The 16,750-nt window shown below is 38.8% G+C and overlaps 9 protein-coding genes and 2 non-coding genes across 11 annotated transcripts; 7 read left to right on the top strand and 4 right to left on the bottom strand. All coding sequences in view use genetic code 12, as the record gives it.

The window, feature by feature from the left end:
- On the top strand, positions 1–1,362 carry RJT20DRAFT_55753 (adenosylmethionine-8-amino-7-oxononanoate transaminase). Its single transcript, XM_064920685.1, has one exon. The coding sequence runs from the start codon at positions 60–62 to the stop codon at positions 1,341–1,343; it is 1,284 nt and encodes a 427-aa protein (XP_064773338.1). The 5' UTR covers positions 1–59; the 3' UTR covers positions 1,344–1,362.
- RJT20DRAFT_55756 (major facilitator superfamily domain-containing protein) lies at positions 1,362–3,096 on the bottom strand. Its single transcript, XM_064920686.1, has one exon. It carries the CDS (start codon positions 2,947–2,949, stop codon positions 1,381–1,383), a length of 1,569 nt encoding a protein of 522 aa, XP_064773337.1. The 5' UTR covers positions 2,950–3,096; the 3' UTR covers positions 1,362–1,380.
- Positions 3,097–3,774: 678 nt separating this feature from the next.
- Positions 3,775–3,847, top strand: RJT20DRAFT_t113. Its single transcript has one exon. It is a non-coding gene; the product is annotated as a tRNA-Thr (tRNA).
- A 327-nt stretch (positions 3,848–4,174) lies between these two features.
- Positions 4,175–6,494, top strand: RJT20DRAFT_129991 (uncharacterized protein). The gene has a single exon (XM_064917638.1). It carries the CDS (start codon positions 4,292–4,294, stop codon positions 6,446–6,448), a length of 2,157 nt encoding a protein of 718 aa, XP_064773336.1. The 5' UTR covers positions 4,175–4,291; the 3' UTR covers positions 6,449–6,494.
- Positions 6,495–6,617: 123 nt separating this feature from the next.
- On the bottom strand, positions 6,618–7,136 carry RUB1 (NEDD8 family protein). Its single transcript, XM_064920682.1, has one exon. The coding sequence runs from the start codon at positions 7,017–7,019 to the stop codon at positions 6,786–6,788; it is 234 nt and encodes a 77-aa protein (XP_064773335.1). The 5' UTR covers positions 7,020–7,136; the 3' UTR covers positions 6,618–6,785.
- Positions 7,137–7,725: 589 nt separating this feature from the next.
- On the top strand, positions 7,726–8,403 carry RJT20DRAFT_98137 (S-adenosylmethionine-dependent methyltransferase; the record flags this gene model as incomplete). The annotated part of the gene is made up of 1 exon (XM_064921707.1): positions 7,726–8,403. The coding sequence occupies one exon, from the start codon at positions 7,726–7,728 to the stop codon at positions 8,401–8,403; it is 678 nt and encodes a 225-aa protein (XP_064773334.1).
- A 283-nt stretch (positions 8,404–8,686) lies between these two features.
- Positions 8,687–10,695, top strand: RJT20DRAFT_146327 (mRNA splicing protein; the record flags this gene model as incomplete). Its single annotated transcript, XM_064918856.1, has 4 exons — positions 8,687–8,717; positions 9,380–10,246; positions 10,268–10,371; positions 10,393–10,695. The coding sequence occupies 4 exons, from the start codon at positions 8,687–8,689 to the stop codon at positions 10,693–10,695; spliced, it is 1,305 nt and encodes a 434-aa protein (XP_064773333.1).
- Positions 10,696–10,964: 269 nt separating this feature from the next.
- On the bottom strand, positions 10,965–11,799 carry RJT20DRAFT_55736 (uncharacterized protein). The gene has a single exon (XM_064920683.1). It carries the CDS (start codon positions 11,626–11,628, stop codon positions 11,233–11,235), a length of 396 nt encoding a protein of 131 aa, XP_064773332.1. The 5' UTR covers positions 11,629–11,799; the 3' UTR covers positions 10,965–11,232.
- On the bottom strand, positions 11,655–12,933 carry RJT20DRAFT_148176 (uncharacterized protein; the record flags this gene model as incomplete). Its single annotated transcript, XM_064918962.1, has 2 exons — positions 11,655–12,333; positions 12,368–12,933. The coding sequence occupies 2 exons, from the start codon at positions 12,931–12,933 to the stop codon at positions 11,655–11,657; spliced, it is 1,245 nt and encodes a 414-aa protein (XP_064773331.1).
- Positions 12,934–13,624: 691 nt separating this feature from the next.
- On the top strand, positions 13,625–13,696 carry RJT20DRAFT_t114. The gene has a single exon. It is a non-coding gene; the product is annotated as a tRNA-Cys (tRNA).
- An 83-nt stretch (positions 13,697–13,779) lies between these two features.
- On the top strand, positions 13,780–16,151 carry NPR2 (nitrogen permease regulating protein). Its single transcript, XM_064917637.1, has one exon. The coding sequence runs from the start codon at positions 13,846–13,848 to the stop codon at positions 16,054–16,056; it is 2,211 nt and encodes a 736-aa protein (XP_064773330.1). The 5' UTR covers positions 13,780–13,845; the 3' UTR covers positions 16,057–16,151.
- The last annotated feature ends 599 nt before the right edge of the window (positions 16,152–16,750 follow it).

The following is a 16,750-nucleotide window of genomic DNA, read 5'->3' as shown; positions in this document are numbered from 1 at the left end:
TTTCTTTCACTTTTATTAATTTCTCTTCATACTATTATACACCGCAATAGAAGTATACAATGAAGACTGTTGAAGAGAAGTTGGAATATGATGCTGAGCACATTTGGCATCCATACACATCTATGGTGAAACCTTTGCCATGTTACCACGTCTCTTCAGCTCATGGTGTAAGTTTGCATTTGACTAGCGGTGAGGTCCTCATAGATGGAATGGCATCTTGGTGGAGTGCCATTCATGGATATAGCAATCCTGAGCTCAACATTGCTGCACATCACCAGCTCTCGAGAATGTCTCATGTGATGTTTGGCGGTTTGACTCATGACCCTGCCATTGAAGTCTGCAAAAAGCTCGTTGATATGACCCATGAGGATTTGGAGAAAGTATTCTTGGCTGATTCTGGTTCAGTGGCAGTGGAAGTTGCTTTGAAAATGGCTTTACAATATTGGAATAGCAAGGGACAAATGCAAAAGAAGAAGTTCCTCACTATTAAACGTGGATATCATGGAGATACGTTCGGTGCCATGTCTGTTTGTGATCCAGTGAATTCCATGCATTCTATTTATTCTGGCTACTTACCAGAAAACATATTTGCAGAAGCACCTAACGTAAAATTTGGTGATTCGTGGGTTGAGAGTGATATTGAAAGTTTCAGAACCATAATTGAAAATATGAAAGAATCCATTGCAGCAGTCATTATAGAACCAATTCTCCAAGGCGCTGGAGGTATGAGAATGTACCATCCAGAATATCTTAATCGAGTTCATCAATTATGCAAAAAGAATGATATTCTACTTATCCTCGATGAGATAGCAACTGGATTTGGTAGAACTGGTAAACTTTTTGCATATGAGCACGCCGATATCTGTCCTGATATCCTTTGCCTTGGAAAAGCACTTACAGGCGGATACCTCACATTGTCGGCAGTCCTTACTACGAAAGAAGTTGCAACGACCGTGAGCTCGGGCATCACGGGTTGTTTTATGCATGGACCTACATTTATGGCCAACCCCTTGGCCTGTGCCATTGCTTCTAAGAGCTTAGATTTGGTAAATAAAGGAGATTGGAAAGTTCAAATAAATAATATTGAGAAACAATTGAAAGAGGGTCTCTCACCGCTAATAGATAACCCAAGAGTGAAAGATGTTAGAGTTCTCGGGGGCGTTGGAGTTGTTGAAATGATTGACTTTGTCGATATGACAGTTTGTCAAAAGAAGCTAATCGAGCTTGGGGTATGGTTAAGACCATTTGGAAAGCTAATTTACACTATTCCACCTTACATAATTTCCAAAGAGGAGCTTGAAAAGGTTATTGGAGCCATAAAAGTTCTTGTTGAACTAAACTAGTCTACATATAAAGAATAGATTTTCCCGATGCTATCTTTCAGTGTTGTAGTTCCACCTCCACGATGCCTCTTGTTCTTTCTCTGTACTCGTCTCTTTTTGTTAGCCTGTCTCCAACATAAGTCATAATTAATCCGAATGTACTTAAACATGCAGTGTAGACGAACCCTATGAAATACCTCGGCTTATCTCCAGTGTTCCATACAAAAATAGGAACCCAACAGCCTATGACATATGCAAATGTGTTTGTTACAGAAATAACGAAACTTCTCATTGAATCATCCTTGACTAATATTCTATTGACCCATGAGAATATCTGAGGCTGTCCCCAGGATCCAGGTATTGAAATTAAGCAGTAGGCAATCCAATGCAACCATATTGGCAAATCCCAATAAGTAAGAAGCAAACATCCAACAATCATGGAAACAAAGAATATTTTAATGAATACATGATTGTGTTTTCCACCAAGGTAGTCGTTGGTATACCCAACAGTTACTGCTGCAATTATACCAAGCGCATGAATAACAGAAGGAATTAAATTGAAATATTCTGAAGAGAGCTGTAAATCTATCTTCATCCAACTTACCAATGTTGGCTGACTGGAAGCATGGCCAGAATTATTGAAGCCCCAAAAAATCAAAGGAAACACCCAAACTTGCCATTTTCCCAAGTAACGTTTATATGACTTGAATCCTTTTGAAGTTTTCTTTTTGGTTGTCTGCGCTCCAAGTAATCTTCTTCTCTCAAGAGCCACTAGTTTATCCGTTTCATTCCAGTACCAGTTGTTGGTATTTGTTGGAATGTTTGGGTTTGCTATGATTGTAAATATTGCAATTGGAAAACTGACTACCGCATCCATTATGAAATTAAGCTTAAATGGTGGCACGTTTGAGTCCTTTGAGAATTCTATAATGACTTGTTGCAAGGGTCCAGCGATAATTGAAGCAAGACCGGAACTTATTGCAAGATACGTGGATCTTTTATTCAATTCAGTAGGCGAATACCAACTTCCTAGCAAATACTCTAAGGAGATGAACAAAGGTGCCTCCAAAAGTGCTAATATGAATCTTAGTATATATAGTTGGTTCAAGGATGAGGAATTGTACTGTAATATGGCGATAAAGCTCCAGCAAATTTGAAGAAATCCTAAGAAGTATCTGAAATTGATTAAATTATGGTGTATGACATAATTAGCTGGAATTTGTCCTATGATGTATCCAACAGTCCATATGGATAGCAAGTAGTTATACTGATTCTTATCCATGTAGAAGTATTCTTCCATTCCGTTGTTATATGCAATAGATATGTTGGATTGATTCAAATTTTTGATGAAATATCCTAGCATGCTGGAGGTCATTAGAAACATGTCCAACTTGTATACGAATGCTTGCTCTAAAGGGTGTTTGTCTATCTTGTCATTGAAAAACCGCTTAACTTTGTATAAAAAGGAATCTGGCGAAAGGGATGCTGTCGTTGTCTCGTAGAGGGTATTGTCACAACATTTGAGGTCGATCCATGGCTCGTCTTCTTCTCTTGTTGAGCTTCTCTCTGTTTGCAGCACTCGAAATACTGACGATTTCGATTTATGTAAGAGACTAGTACTCTCCATTATTCCAATAGCAATTGTAGACGCTATCTCACTTCAGATTAGTACATTCAATACTACAAACTTACGAATCAGTTGTGTTCTAATATAGACTATTTAAACTACCTATTCTTAGCATACATAACAAGAATCAAATCATACAAAACAATCCATTACTAATATTCTATTCTCCACTACATCAACTGTGTACTGCAACCTTAGATAACCCTTGATCTGGATCCACAGTTTTTTTTACATAAGCAGAAATTTGCAGCATTCACGCAATCGCTTTCCTGTGGGACGGAAAGCTGCCACCACCATTTGGGGAAGAAGCGGGTTGAGAAGCGGGTTGAGAGGTGCAACGGGCCCTTGTTTTGGTATGTTGATTATGACGTTATTTTCTTGATGACATCGGGGCAGGGGTGTTGGTAGTTGCTTCGTAGAAACATTAGCTATGTTTTGTAAGGGGGGTAGGTAGGGACACTCAGTGGTGGAAATTAGGTGAATGTTAGTACTGTGTGTTTGACAATTCTTATCAAAGAAGGGCAGCAATCTTGCGAAATGTAGAAATTCTTCCACTTTTTGCAGATCTGTTGGTATTTTTGATAAAGGTTTTGGAAAAATTATAGAAATACAGCGAAATTATCTACCATTAAACCCCCATACTTGATAAAGTTACTTTTAATGTTCTAATCTATTCAAATATAAGTAATAGAGATACATTGGAGCCCCACAAGATTGTTAATAATTTTACTGCGGCACGGATGTTCAATGGAATGATCATGTGATAAGAATCACGTGAAATTAGGAAAATCTGAAGGTCGTTATAAAAATTTGAATCACAAATTCGCCTTTATGGCCAAGTTGGTAAGGCACCTCACTAGTAATGAGGAGATCGTCAGTTCGACTCTGGCTGAAGGCAATTTGTTTTTTTGGCAGATAATTCCAAGGTTAGAATTCTTTGCCGTGCTTTTTTTTTAAGTCTTATTTTCATCCTCAATTTCATTTAACACAGCGTAACAAGTTCACCAATTATAGCTAGTAGCTTATAACTTATTTCTATAGTAAGAATACCAAGTGGCAACGACAACTATACATTGTCCTCTCTGTTCTTTCAATGTCTTCCTGATGATTGCAAATTCCTGTATCGAAACAACACTATACTCTCATCTCACTGCTCAGTAGACAGTACACAGTACCATACTTATGGTGGTATTACTATGTACTGCTCTCTTTATGTCTGTCTTTATATCTATTTAATTGATACATATATATATATATATATATATATTTGTTTTCTAATTGAATTGGATTTGGATCAGTATATTATACACTACAGTGAATCCATTTCTTTTCTTTTGACAATATGAACTATGAAGAAAACGACCTGGTTTCTACTTCATCAGTAGCAGCTTCTCAAGTTACTAGTGAACTGATCTTACAGGATGCATTCAGGAATCGAGACAAACCCTTGGAAAGACCAAAACAGTCGATACAAGACCTCGAAGAGCTCCGGCTGTTTCAGAAAAACAAGAGAAAAGAGTATGAGCAACAACTCAACAAAAACAGACTCAATTTCGGCCAATGGCTCAGGTATGCCAAGTGGGAAATCAACCATAACCATGACTTTCCTCGTGCTAGATCTATTCTAGAAAGAGCTCTAGATGTGAATATTCAACACATACCATTCTGGGTACAGTACATTCAAATGGAACTTTCCCACAAGAATGTAAACCATGCATTGAATTTGCTCGATAGAGCTACAACAACGCTTCCTAGAGTCAACAAACTATGGTTCCTCTATGTTCAAACATTAGAGACGTTAAAGAAGTATTCCATGGTACGATCTGTATTTGAAAGATGGTTAAAATGGCATCCTGATGACTCTGCATGGGACGCATATATCAATTTCGAGAAGAGATATGATGAATACGAGAACGTACGACTGATATTTAATAGATACGTAAGCGACCATGCTTACGGTAAAACTTGGCTCAAATGGTTAGATTTCGAGTTACAAAATGATTCTGGCGATACGAAGTCGACCGAAACTATCAGAGGGGTTTACGAGAGAGCTGTAGACACAATCCTTGCAGATAAAACACTACGGACCGATATCGACTTAACGAGGATAATAGCCAGTTGGGCAGACTGGGAAGTGTCTGTCAAAGAGTACGAAAGGGCGAGAGCCATATACATCGCCTTATTGGAACAAAATGAAAACCACAGGAAAATACACCTACTGGCTGAACAAAGAAATAAAATTTACGATTCTTTCTCCAACTTTGAGAAAACCCATGGAAATAAGGACTCCATAGAATCAGCAGTTGTACTGAAACGTAAATTGAAGTATCAAAAAGACTTGGAATCCGATCCTTACGACATTAATAGTTGGTGGTCATTGATAAAACTAGTCCAAGAAGAAAACAATATTGCCTCACTCAGATCTACCTTTGACAGAGCAGTGTCCAAGGTTCCCCAGCAGAAGTATAAATCCATACATTGGAGAAGATATATTATTTTGTGGTTGAAGTATGCCTTGTGGGAAGAATTAGATAACTCTGAAGTTGAATTAGCTAGGAATGTCTGGAACAATTGCTTGAAGGTAATCCCACACAAGAATTTTACCTTTGCCAAAGTTTGGATCAACTTTGCAGAATTCGAACTAAGAAATGATGCCATCGATGGCTTGTCGAAGGCTAGAAAGATTCTAGGAAGAGGACTTGGCCAATCCAGTTCTAGTGGACCAAAAAGGAAACTCTTTATGTACTATATTGAATTAGAAAAGAAATTGGGAGAGTGGGAGAGAGTTAGGAAGTTATATGAGAGATGGTTAGAGGTTTCAATGATTAGTGAACATGAGTCGATTTCTATACTTCTCGAATATGTCGAATTCGAGAAATCACTCAACGAAATCGATAGATGTATATCTATCTTTGAAGTCGCATTAGACTTGTCAGAGAAGACGGAATTTTCTAAGAGGTTTACTCCATTGGAGACTCTTTGGATTCTGTTCATCGACTTTTATAAAGAAGAAATGAAGTATGACGAAGCAAGAGCGTTATACCGTCAATTGTTGGCTAAAGTTGACAACACCAAGGTTTGGAACTCTCTAGCTCTTTTCGAATCTTCAATCCCAACAGCCCTGCAATTGCAGGAATACAATGATAGTAATGAAGAAGAATTTGAGTTCTCCATTGAAGAAGAGCATAGAACAAATACCAGAGCGGTATTCAGCGAAGCTGAAAAGCATTATAAGACGAAGGACTTGAAGGAAGAGAGACTTTTGATACTAGAATTTTGGAAGAGCTACGAAGCCACACATGGCGATGAAGAAAGCATTGCTTCCGTACAGAAGAAGTTTCCTACTGTTGTCAAGAGAAGAAGAAACGTCGACGGCGTTGAAGAGGAATTCTGGGATTACATCTTTCCTGAGGACGAAGTTTCCATCCCCAAGAACGCTGGACTTAATAAGTTCTTGGCCAATGCCAAAAAATGGGCTCTTCAGGCGCCAACTACATAGATCCGTCAAGGCTAGCATTTAATAAACATACTGAATACACTAAATATACAGATTTATGTAGGAGACGATGCATGGGGTAGTTAGCTGCATATATGACATTTCATCAATTGAAGGGTTGGACACTGATTTTATTGGTTTTATTTATTCCTTGAATTAAAAAAAACTGGGTTGTTCCATCTCTTTCAATCTGGTGGGTATTATTCTTCGAATAGAGCATCAATTAGGATGTAAAATGTACATGTAAAGCTTCTAACCTTTCTAATCTTCTGAGTGAATCAATGCGGAGCAGTTTCTATTGTCGGTGTTTGCCAACTGAGAACTAATCGTTTGCTTCCAATTAACAACCACCTCTCAAGGTCAAAACCAAGTGCAAAGAAGCGCCTGCTTGAATTCCTGACTCTTGCACGGTCTTCTCGTCGTCCAATTGCGAACCGTTGAAGATCAAACGCTGTTGTGCTGGTGGAATTCCTTCTTTCTCCTCCATCATTTCCTTGATTCTGATGATGCGATCTACTGGTTCGATGTCGACTAAGATGTCTCTTCCAGTCAATGTCTTGACCTTTACTTGCATTTGTGGCGTTTAAGATGTGATGGCTATAGACGACTATACTACGAGTCTTGTTCAGTATATCCAGAAATGAACTCCGGGGTGAATTGACAATGTGACTTTCTGATTAAAGTCGTCTGAATGGTCTCACTCGACTTTCCTCACTGAAACTGGCGAGCCCGCCGCATTTGTCTCGCTAAGAATCACGTTTGTTAGTGAGATTGTGGTACTGCGGCAGTGGAGGAAGTGAGACTGTCGTAGTGGAGGAAGTTGTCCCTATGAGAGTACTCTCACTAAATCAAGTAGAATGGATGTGTTAGTAGTTAGTAGCGAGTATTTTGTAGGGCATTTACCTTGGTGTCTCAGTAAGACTGTCAGTAGGACTTTTGTCTCAGTAAAAACTGTTCTGTCTTAAGACTATTATGTCTCAGTAGAGTTGTTTGTCTCAGCTGTTTTGTCTCAGACTTTTCTTTCAGTAGGATTCTGTCTTAAGACTGTTATGTCTCAGTAAAACTGTTTCGTCTCAGGGAAACTCCCACACACTGGAAATTCATCTCTCGCTATTTCTCATCTCGCCAGCACGAACTCCACAAAAATCGTTACCGACAAGTAATTTCTGGTACAACTTAGTCACTGTAACAGTTCAAAGACAGATAGAAAGAAATAGAAACCGAAAATAATTGTATCTAGATAAAAGTGTGCAATTCTACAGATCCTATATGTTTCAGCCATGTTACCAACACCCGAAATTACCGATATAGACTATGATAAGGTCTATGAACCAGCAGAAGATTCGTTTCTTTTGTTGGACTGCTTTGAAGAAGAGAAAGAGTATCTTCAGAAAAGATTTACATCTTCAGTGCCCATAGTAACGGAAATAGGGGCTGGATCTGGAATAGTCACTACATTCTTGCAACGGAATATTCTCCAGAAATCTATATTCATGTGTACCGACGTGAATCCTCACGCTTGTACTACCATATTGAACACAGTGAAGACTAACAATGTTAAGACTGGAGAAGAGAAAATACCGTACATTGTCGATTCCTTTCAGATGGACCGCACGACAGCAATTCGCCTGCAATCTATAGATGTATTGGTATTTAACCCGCCGTACGTTCCAGCAGAAGACGTGCCCAAAATACCGACCACATATGACGACTCTACATGGTTGGATCTTGCTCTACTTGGTGGAGAGGATGGTATGGTCACAACCTGGAAAGTTTTGGATAATTTGGACCAAATACTATCAACGAATAAAGGCGTAGCATATATATTGTTTTGTGCCCGCAACAAGCCCGACTCTGTAGCAGATAAAATGAAGAGCCGTGGATGGGACGTCAAGACAATTATACATAGAAAGGCAGGTTGGGAAGTACTTAGTGTTTTACGGTTCACCAGAATCTAATTGAAGAAGGATGCAAAAAGGCGATGAGATAATTGCGAAATATTCATATGATGACATGGTCATCAGCATAAAGGGATTGACAAAACAATAAGGAAATCAGTGCTTTCAGATATATAGGAAGAGGTAGAGAAGACTGATATCCTTTGTAATATTATAGTTCTTTTTGGGTATAGACATAAGTAAGAAAGAATAGATGTAAATAGGTATGATATTTATGTACCATATAATGCCAATACAAGGGAAATACTAGTAGTGACTGGTTCTTGTGCACAATATAGTCCTGATGAATAACTCTCTCGTTCTGGCTTGCTCTAGTATGAGTACTGTGATTTAGAATAGTTCACCAACGCCGATACTAACAATCTTACTTGATAGTCATAAATTTCCTCCACTCTCTATTTCTGTCATTATACCTCTCGGTATACTCTCAGTGTACTCACACACATCTCTCACCAATCACTAACTAAACTCTCGCTACATTCCCCAATATCACTCACTTTTTTCTTACAATTCTCTCACTACACCTCACTAATATCTCACTAACCTCTCACTACACCTCACTAATCCCCCACTAAATCACTCCCACTCATCACTGAATCAAAACTATTTTTCGCACAAACTCACAAGAATCGTTCTCTCACACAAATTTAGGAAGAGCAGGCAGCTAACAAAAGTAGTTTCAATCTTTAGTTCTGTTTCTTCTGGTCGTTCCATTCGTTCCTTTCATTCTATTATACCATTCTTTCTCTACAGTCGTCAAATAGCATAGTCATGTCGCTGTATAGGCCGAACAAACCGTTCGTGAATAAACATGGAACAAATAAACCCAACGCAAACCTAATAGAATTACGCCCAAGACCAGGGTTCGAGAATAGATCTGCTCCTCAAGAAAGAGGAAGACCCGAGGTAAAAAAGCCAGCAATTGAACCACCAACTGCATCGAAGGAGGGATATTACCCTTCAAATCCTTCTGCAGTTCGTGGAAGACCAACAAAATGGGCAGAAAGACCAGAAAGATACAGAAGGTTTGGAGCTGACCGTTTGGATACAATTATTACGGGCCATTTGACCCAAGAACAACTCGATGCTTACCAACAGTATTTCCGTGTCGAGGAGTTATCTGAGGTGTTGAGAAAAGCACATCAACAACATAAGAGCATCTTGAATTTTCTTCCCTCAGGGGATATTATAAAAAACCCCAATTTTAAAAGAGACCCTTCTCCGCCGCCAAAGTATGATAACTTTGGAAATCGTATAAATACAAGAGATCAACGTACACGGATGATGCTTGAAAAGGAGAGAAACTACTTAGTAGAACAGGCAGCTAAGTCAATTAAGAACTATATGCCTCCCTCAGACTACAGGAAACCTGCAAAAACAGTCGAGAAATTGTACATACCCGTGAAGGACTATCCAGATATAAATTTCATGGGTCTATTGTTAGGACCAAGAGGAAATACATTAAGACAAATGCAAGAGGGTAGCGGTGCTAAAATGCAACTTAGAGGTAAAGGTTCTGTAAAGGATGGTAAGTCAGCGATGGCGGACGATGATGATTCAGCCGCATTGACTTCAACATCTTTTGCCAATCCAACTCTTGATTCGAATACAGATGACTTACATGTCCTCATAACCTCCGATTCTGCTCTGAAGATTGCCAAGGCTATTCAGTTAGCAAACGAAGTTATTGAAAAAGCCATTTCTTCGCCCGTTGGCCAGAATGACTTGAAACGTGGACAGTTAAGAGAACTTGCCGTTTTGAATGGTACATTAAGAGAAACCAAACCATATGACCCAGAAGCCCGCCAGCAGCCACGCGGATTAGATATTTCCCAAATTGTATGTAAGATTTGTGGTGGTATAGGGCATTATGCCAGAGATTGTAAACAAAGGGGACAGGCAAGACCAGAAACCGACACCTATTCGCCAGCAGCTAGAGCAGGAAAGCGAGAATTTAATGGTAATGAAGTACCTGCTCCACAACAAGAGCATTCACTTCCTCCATGGAAGAAGCAGAAAATGGACAAGAATTTACCACCATGGCAGGCACCACCTTCGGCGGTTACAGGAGTACCTCCTCTTCCACCAAGTATATCTTCCCTTCCTCCTCCACCATCCGTCATCGCACCTCCTCCACCACCACCAGGAGTGAAGATTGTACCACCACCACCACCTCCTCCTCCTTCTGGTATAGTACCACCACCACCTCCACCTCCTACATCCTCATTTCCACCTCCACCGCCAGCGTCCACATTACCAAAACCTCCCCCTCCTCCTCCGCCTTCTGGCTGAAACTATAAAGTGTTTTGTTAATGTGTTTTAGTGTGTATAGGTCAGCTAAAAGTTACAAAAAATGTATTATAGATTTTGACACAAAGTTATTAAGGAGCCATTTTGTCTTGAAGGATATGGACGAATGTTAGAATACTGTAGCTATAGAATTTTACCTTTTTTTTACTTTCTACATATCTTTCAGAGATTCAATACTTCTCTAGGCTATTAACAAGATAGTGACTATGATCTCCAATGGTGAGCCACATTCAAAATCACCTAGTAATACATTGTAACCGACTAAAGCTTTAAGAGATTAAGCAATTATTTAGGAGAGTCGACCTACACAAGTAATATCCTCAAACAATTCATAGTTAGTCTTAAAATCACTTTACTATCATTTCCTCTATTTCGCTTTCTTTTGTTTAGAAATCATGGGATTGTAGAGAGGGGTGTCGCTAGCTCTCTCAGGTTGGCTCTGATACTTTTCCTAAACTTTCATCTTTGTCCCCTAAGATATTGTCAAGCACTTCAAGATCGACCTCCATATGTGCTTTGTTATTGGTTGCATCTGATAACCCAAAATCTATCAAAGAAAATATGACCAGATACAGAAACATGAATGTTAGGGAGCCTAATATCATTATGTGATATTCCTAACAGATGAAGCTCGTTAAGCCTTGACCTAATTACTCTGTAGACCTCAGCCTTATCCCATTCTTCTTCTGGGAGCTCTTCTCCAAGATATTCAAATATGTGCATGGGGTTGTCCCCAAGACCATTCCAATATCCAGAAGCTAGAATTCTGGGATAATTAGAACTGAATGGCGATTGCGAAATCCTTTCGTTTATTTCATGCTCATTGAAGAACATTTCATAACAATCCTCTCTACCAGGAATCGCGACCTCCAAGTCATTTGCTCCCTCCCACCATCTCTTATCGTAATAGTACATCTTGACAAATACCGTGGGTGGAATTCTTATTGTAGAAAAGTTTTAGAAGATACATTTTCCACGCGACAGTAAGTGGTGCCATGGACCTCATTAACACAATCGTTCCATTGACCTCTGTCTTGAATAGCTGACAGCTTCCAATTTCCACCAAGCTTCCTCTTTAAAGACGAGGAACAACTACTTTTACCTGTCGCTCTACGACCAACGTTATCAAATAAATCTTCCAATCCTTCTCTCCCTTTAGCTAGGTCAACACGAATTCCTAAACCTTCTTTTATCTTTTTTGCTTGGTCAACTGTATCAAAGAAGAAGCCTGCTATAGCAGACCTCAAAGTTATGCCATGTTCAATAGTTTCTGGATTATTTACAATATAATATTCAATGATCAATTGACCCATGGAATCAAATTCATACTCAATGAAAATAGAAAAAGATTCATAGTCCGATATAAATATCCTATTAGTTCCGCTAACGAGGGCCTGATAAAGATATTTCCTTAAAATCAAGGTGAATAGTACGGAATCTGTCCACTCGTCGTCGCTAAATTCTATTTCTGTTCTTGACCTCCTGCCACTATTTAAATCTTTAAGCATATTTTCAAAGCCTGTGGATAACTTGTATTCTCGACCTTTGAAATCTCCCAAACCGATGCAGTAGTCCGGTCCTCGAGAAGAGGAGTGCTGATTATTAGATGACTCTAGATTGCTGTTGTAAGGTCACATCCAGTTCCTGCTTTAACCACATATGAGTCACACAAGGCTCAATACGATCAGTCTCTGCTAAAGGTGGCCTATATCGCCAATTGCCGAAAAAGGCTTTATCCCCACATAAGTATCCATAAAGATGATAAATCGTGCGCTCCATACTTCGTTCAAAGTAATTTTGAATATCCTTTGCTGAAGCGTCTGATAATGCTACTGGATACCTGTACGAATGTTGCATTGACCAACTCCTTATGTTTCCATTTTCGATTGCATCCTTTAGTGGTTGAAGGTACTTTCCTTGGAATTCAACATAGTCCATCTGCCTATACCTGGCCATTGGTAATGCATTAGTGACATAGAGGAAAGCCGATCTTGTCTGAGTTGGTCCCGCGGTTACTGAAATACTGGATTTCGCTATGAGCTCAACCAGTTGTGATGCTGGGCGGTCTCTGAGTTGTAACAGGTGAGTATCCAAAACTATTTTCAAGTTCTCTTGCGGGTCACGTAGACGTATTTCAAATAGAGCCGGATTGATCGAAATACCTAGCCCATTTGGTTCTTTCACAACGATGTTATCTGAATTTCTCCCACTGAAAAACATAGCTGGATAAACGAAAAGAACGATAAAGACTCAAGCTAATGTATTTCCATGCATTGTGTATATCAATGTTCTCTAACACAGATTCTCCATGCTAAATATCATTCAACAGTAATAACTATAACAATGTTATTTTTGGTGAACTATATTGAATGATATCGATTTCAACACTTAACGACACAACAAGTGAACACAACAAGTGAACACAACAAGTGAAGGGGAGACCTAAGCGACAGAATTGATCCAAAAGATGACAAGATGATAAGATGACTTTTGTTTTAATAAAAATTCAGAACCAGAAGCTCTTTTACTTATACAACAGTAATGATGATAATGCTGCAAAAGGCTGTACTTATGAACGGAATGCCTATCTTTTGAAGAAGGTGAATGGGAAGTCTTTCTTGTTATTTTATTTGTAGTTTTATTTGTTTTCCAACCAACGTTTCGGAATGAACTAATCCTCTTCAATTGTCCCTCTTTTAAGCTGAATGTATATTCAAAATCATATTACTTACTGGATTAATTTGCATCCACTAGCTGATGAGAGAGGTAATTATAATAGAGACTTCCCTTTTTAGAGCCCACTATGTTAAGGAAAGGTCCATTTCCGCATTTTTGCATTTTTCGCACGTGACGTTTATTACATGATAAATACACCTCATAAAGCCTTTCGTTGCCTTTTGTTGTATGAAAAGCTTGTATGGCGCAGTGGTAGCGCAGCAGATTGCAAATCTGTTGGTCCTTAGTTCAATCCTGAGTGCAAGCTTTTCCTTTTATTTTTGTTCTCTAGATGTACCAATGTCACGTGCAACATCTAGAGTATCCACTAATCTTCACATTCACCATTTACAAGAGAAGACATGTTTCATTAGAACCATTGAAGAAGAAAATTGAAGAAAGTTTGCAGATGCAAGGATGGAGAACTCGGATGGCTTCATACCAATTGCAGCTATCTTTTATGCGGTGTTTCATCCAACAGAAGGTACGAAGATAGTGCACCAAGTACCTCATGGATCGATATCGACAGTTCATGAAGAGAAGAGAAACCATTTTAACGGTAACAGAGCTAATTCTACTTCGTCAATTTCATCATCAAAAGGCTCTAATGGGGGAAATTCTGATGATGAGAGGGAACAACACGAAGAGAGCGACTCTTCAAACACATTCTTCCATTTTGATACAGTGAAGAATTATGTGATTCCTAAACCTCAGCTTTGCAACAAGTTAATATCGTTCAAGATCAACAAGTTTCGCGTGATTGGATACCCCGTTAATATAGAAAACGATAAGTATTCCCGTAATTCTTTCAACTTCAACTTTTGCTTTGTTTTCCCTTACGATAGCGGAGATGTGACCCCTTACGAGTCTGCCATAAAGAGAATGGGGAAAATGTTTCAAGTCCTTGAAGAACAGAATTTTATGTTGAGTAAATTGGACAAGAACAATTCTTTCTTCAAGAAGAGCAATAACTCCAACTCAGTGGAGAGCAATAATATTAATATTGGAATAGATTTGAATTCTTATCATGCTAATAGTGAAGGAGATATAAATTCACCTGGCAATTTGGATCAGGATAATACCAATTTCGAGTTGAATGCTCCTGGTCATTCAAGAACGAAGAGAATAAACCTCTCTTCCATCGAATCTTTGATAAACCAAATATATCAAGATTTAAATAACTACTCCGAATGTTGTATCCCGTTAGATAGTGCCAATTCAGTAGACATTAAGTTGTTTCCTATTTTGCCACCACCTATCAATCTTAAGGCTTACCAAGTTCCAATTGCGACGGTGAAATTGAATTCGCTAGTTGATGTGAATTGGGACCCGACAATGGTAAAGATTTTGCCGTATATTAATGGTTTGAACTCTGTGAAACGAATCAGTGAATTGGCAGACGCTAATTATCTATTGACAAAACAATGCATTCAACATTTGATGCACTACAAATGCATTGAGATTATAGACATATTCCAATTCGGCAATATTTATGCTCCAACTAATCATATCGGCAACTTTTTGAGGTCCAACGGAAAGATGGCAGAAGAATGCCAAGCATATGTAATTACGGGCGACGCCAACTATGACACACCTTCAATCGGAAATACACCGATTGCAAGTAATTCACCATTTAATACAATCAATAACAATTCTCCATATACGGGTTCAATTCTCAAAAAAAATCCTCAAGGGTTAGAATCGGGCATAATGAATAGCATCAATGCATCTGTTTCACCATTCACAAAGCAGTCACCATTGCTATCAAAATCACCCAAGACCCCAATGACAGAACATTTAAACGGAAAACAAGGTACAACAATCAAAGTGCCATCAAAGGCATCCTTGTTCTTTTTATATCGTTCACTAAACCAAGGTCAAACAGTTAAAGAATGGTATATACATCACAGAAAACTTTTGGTAAATATTGATATTCGTCGTTTTATCAACTTTGGTGTTCTCCGTGGAATTATATACAGAGTTCATTCGTACCCATTGTTGAGTTCGATCACGCGTATTATCGAAGGTAACGACTTAGATCATTACTATAATCTCATTGATGTCATGAGAAAAAAGCATAATCCCAAGAAGAAGCTCGAGCTAAAACCAAAAGCAAACGAGGGTAATCTTCTCAAGACAAGAGTTAACGAGCAGACTTTGAAGACAAGTCAAGTTAGGTCCAGAAGGAAAGTAAGTTTCAATCAACCCTCGAAGAGAAAAGTTAAAGACATGATCTTGGAGAGCGAAAATGAGTCAGATTCCGACAATAACGCCTACAGTGAAGACAACAACTCTGTCTCTTCCTTAGAGGAAGACGCAAGCACTAGAATACGTTCAAGACATTCATCATCTTCTATACATAGAAGGTACAATATTCGAGCAGAAGGCGAGGGTAGCGTAGACGAAAACGCTCTTGACATAGATGCGGATAGTGAGAATCAAAGTGATTTTGATGATGATGAGCCCGACTCAGACGAATTGGAAGAGGAGCAAGAAATGATCAATTTGATCAAAATGTTGAAGGGATATCAATGCTTCGATTCTATGTGTAGCGAACTACAGAAATCAAAAGCAGATATTGAGAGAATGATTGAAAAGTTGGGATCATACAGTATAGTTAACAGTTAGAAGGAGTTGCAATAATCAGATCTGCTGGATTGATCTAGTAATTGCATGGAAAGCTGCAGCTGATGTGTGTAAGAATAAAGGATGACTAAGTTGCAAGTACAACATTGTAGGTACCTTTTTTTTCTGAAATGGTGAATCTTCCCAAGTAGCTAAATGATTTAGAGGCTAAAGGTAGAGTTTGATAGTGATTAGTACCTCTATCAGCAGTGAATAATCTGCGAAATCATTTGATTCCAACAGTAAAAGTTAAACCAAGGACATTGTATTCATTCGCTGGAATAGCGTAATCGTAAATGTAGATGAGAAACTATCAAGTTCAGCTGGGGATTGGGGAGCCTTGAAGAACACCGAGATCTTCCTAAGTATCTTGAGGGGGTTTCCTGGGGAAGTATTATTGCTTCTTAGCCATGTTCTAGGACTAAACTTCGGATGGTAGATTCTTAGAGCCTTATGAATTACTTAGCAGTACTGTTAACAATCCCTTGAAGTTAAAACTTTCCGATATTATTACCAGCTTGCTCCCATAAACTGTTGATAATTCCATTCTTAAAAAGGACAAATCGTAGAGGAGGCTCCTATGTGATTTGTTGCTGCTTCTTTCTCTCCCCGGCTTCTTCCACTGAGAGCAGTATCCTAGTATTGAGCAAGCCTTCACCACACCACCCCTCCTCATATGTTATACCTATAACCTCAT

Source organism: Scheffersomyces xylosifermentans, assembly GCF_036884685.1.
Source record: "Scheffersomyces xylosifermentans strain CBS 12540 chromosome Unknown RJT20scaffold_6, whole genome shotgun sequence".
NCBI classification, from domain to species: Eukaryota; Fungi; Ascomycota; class Pichiomycetes; order Serinales; family Debaryomycetaceae; genus Scheffersomyces; species Scheffersomyces xylosifermentans.
Note: the sequence above shows the minus strand (reverse complement) of the source record. Positions and strands in the feature narration are given on the sequence as shown.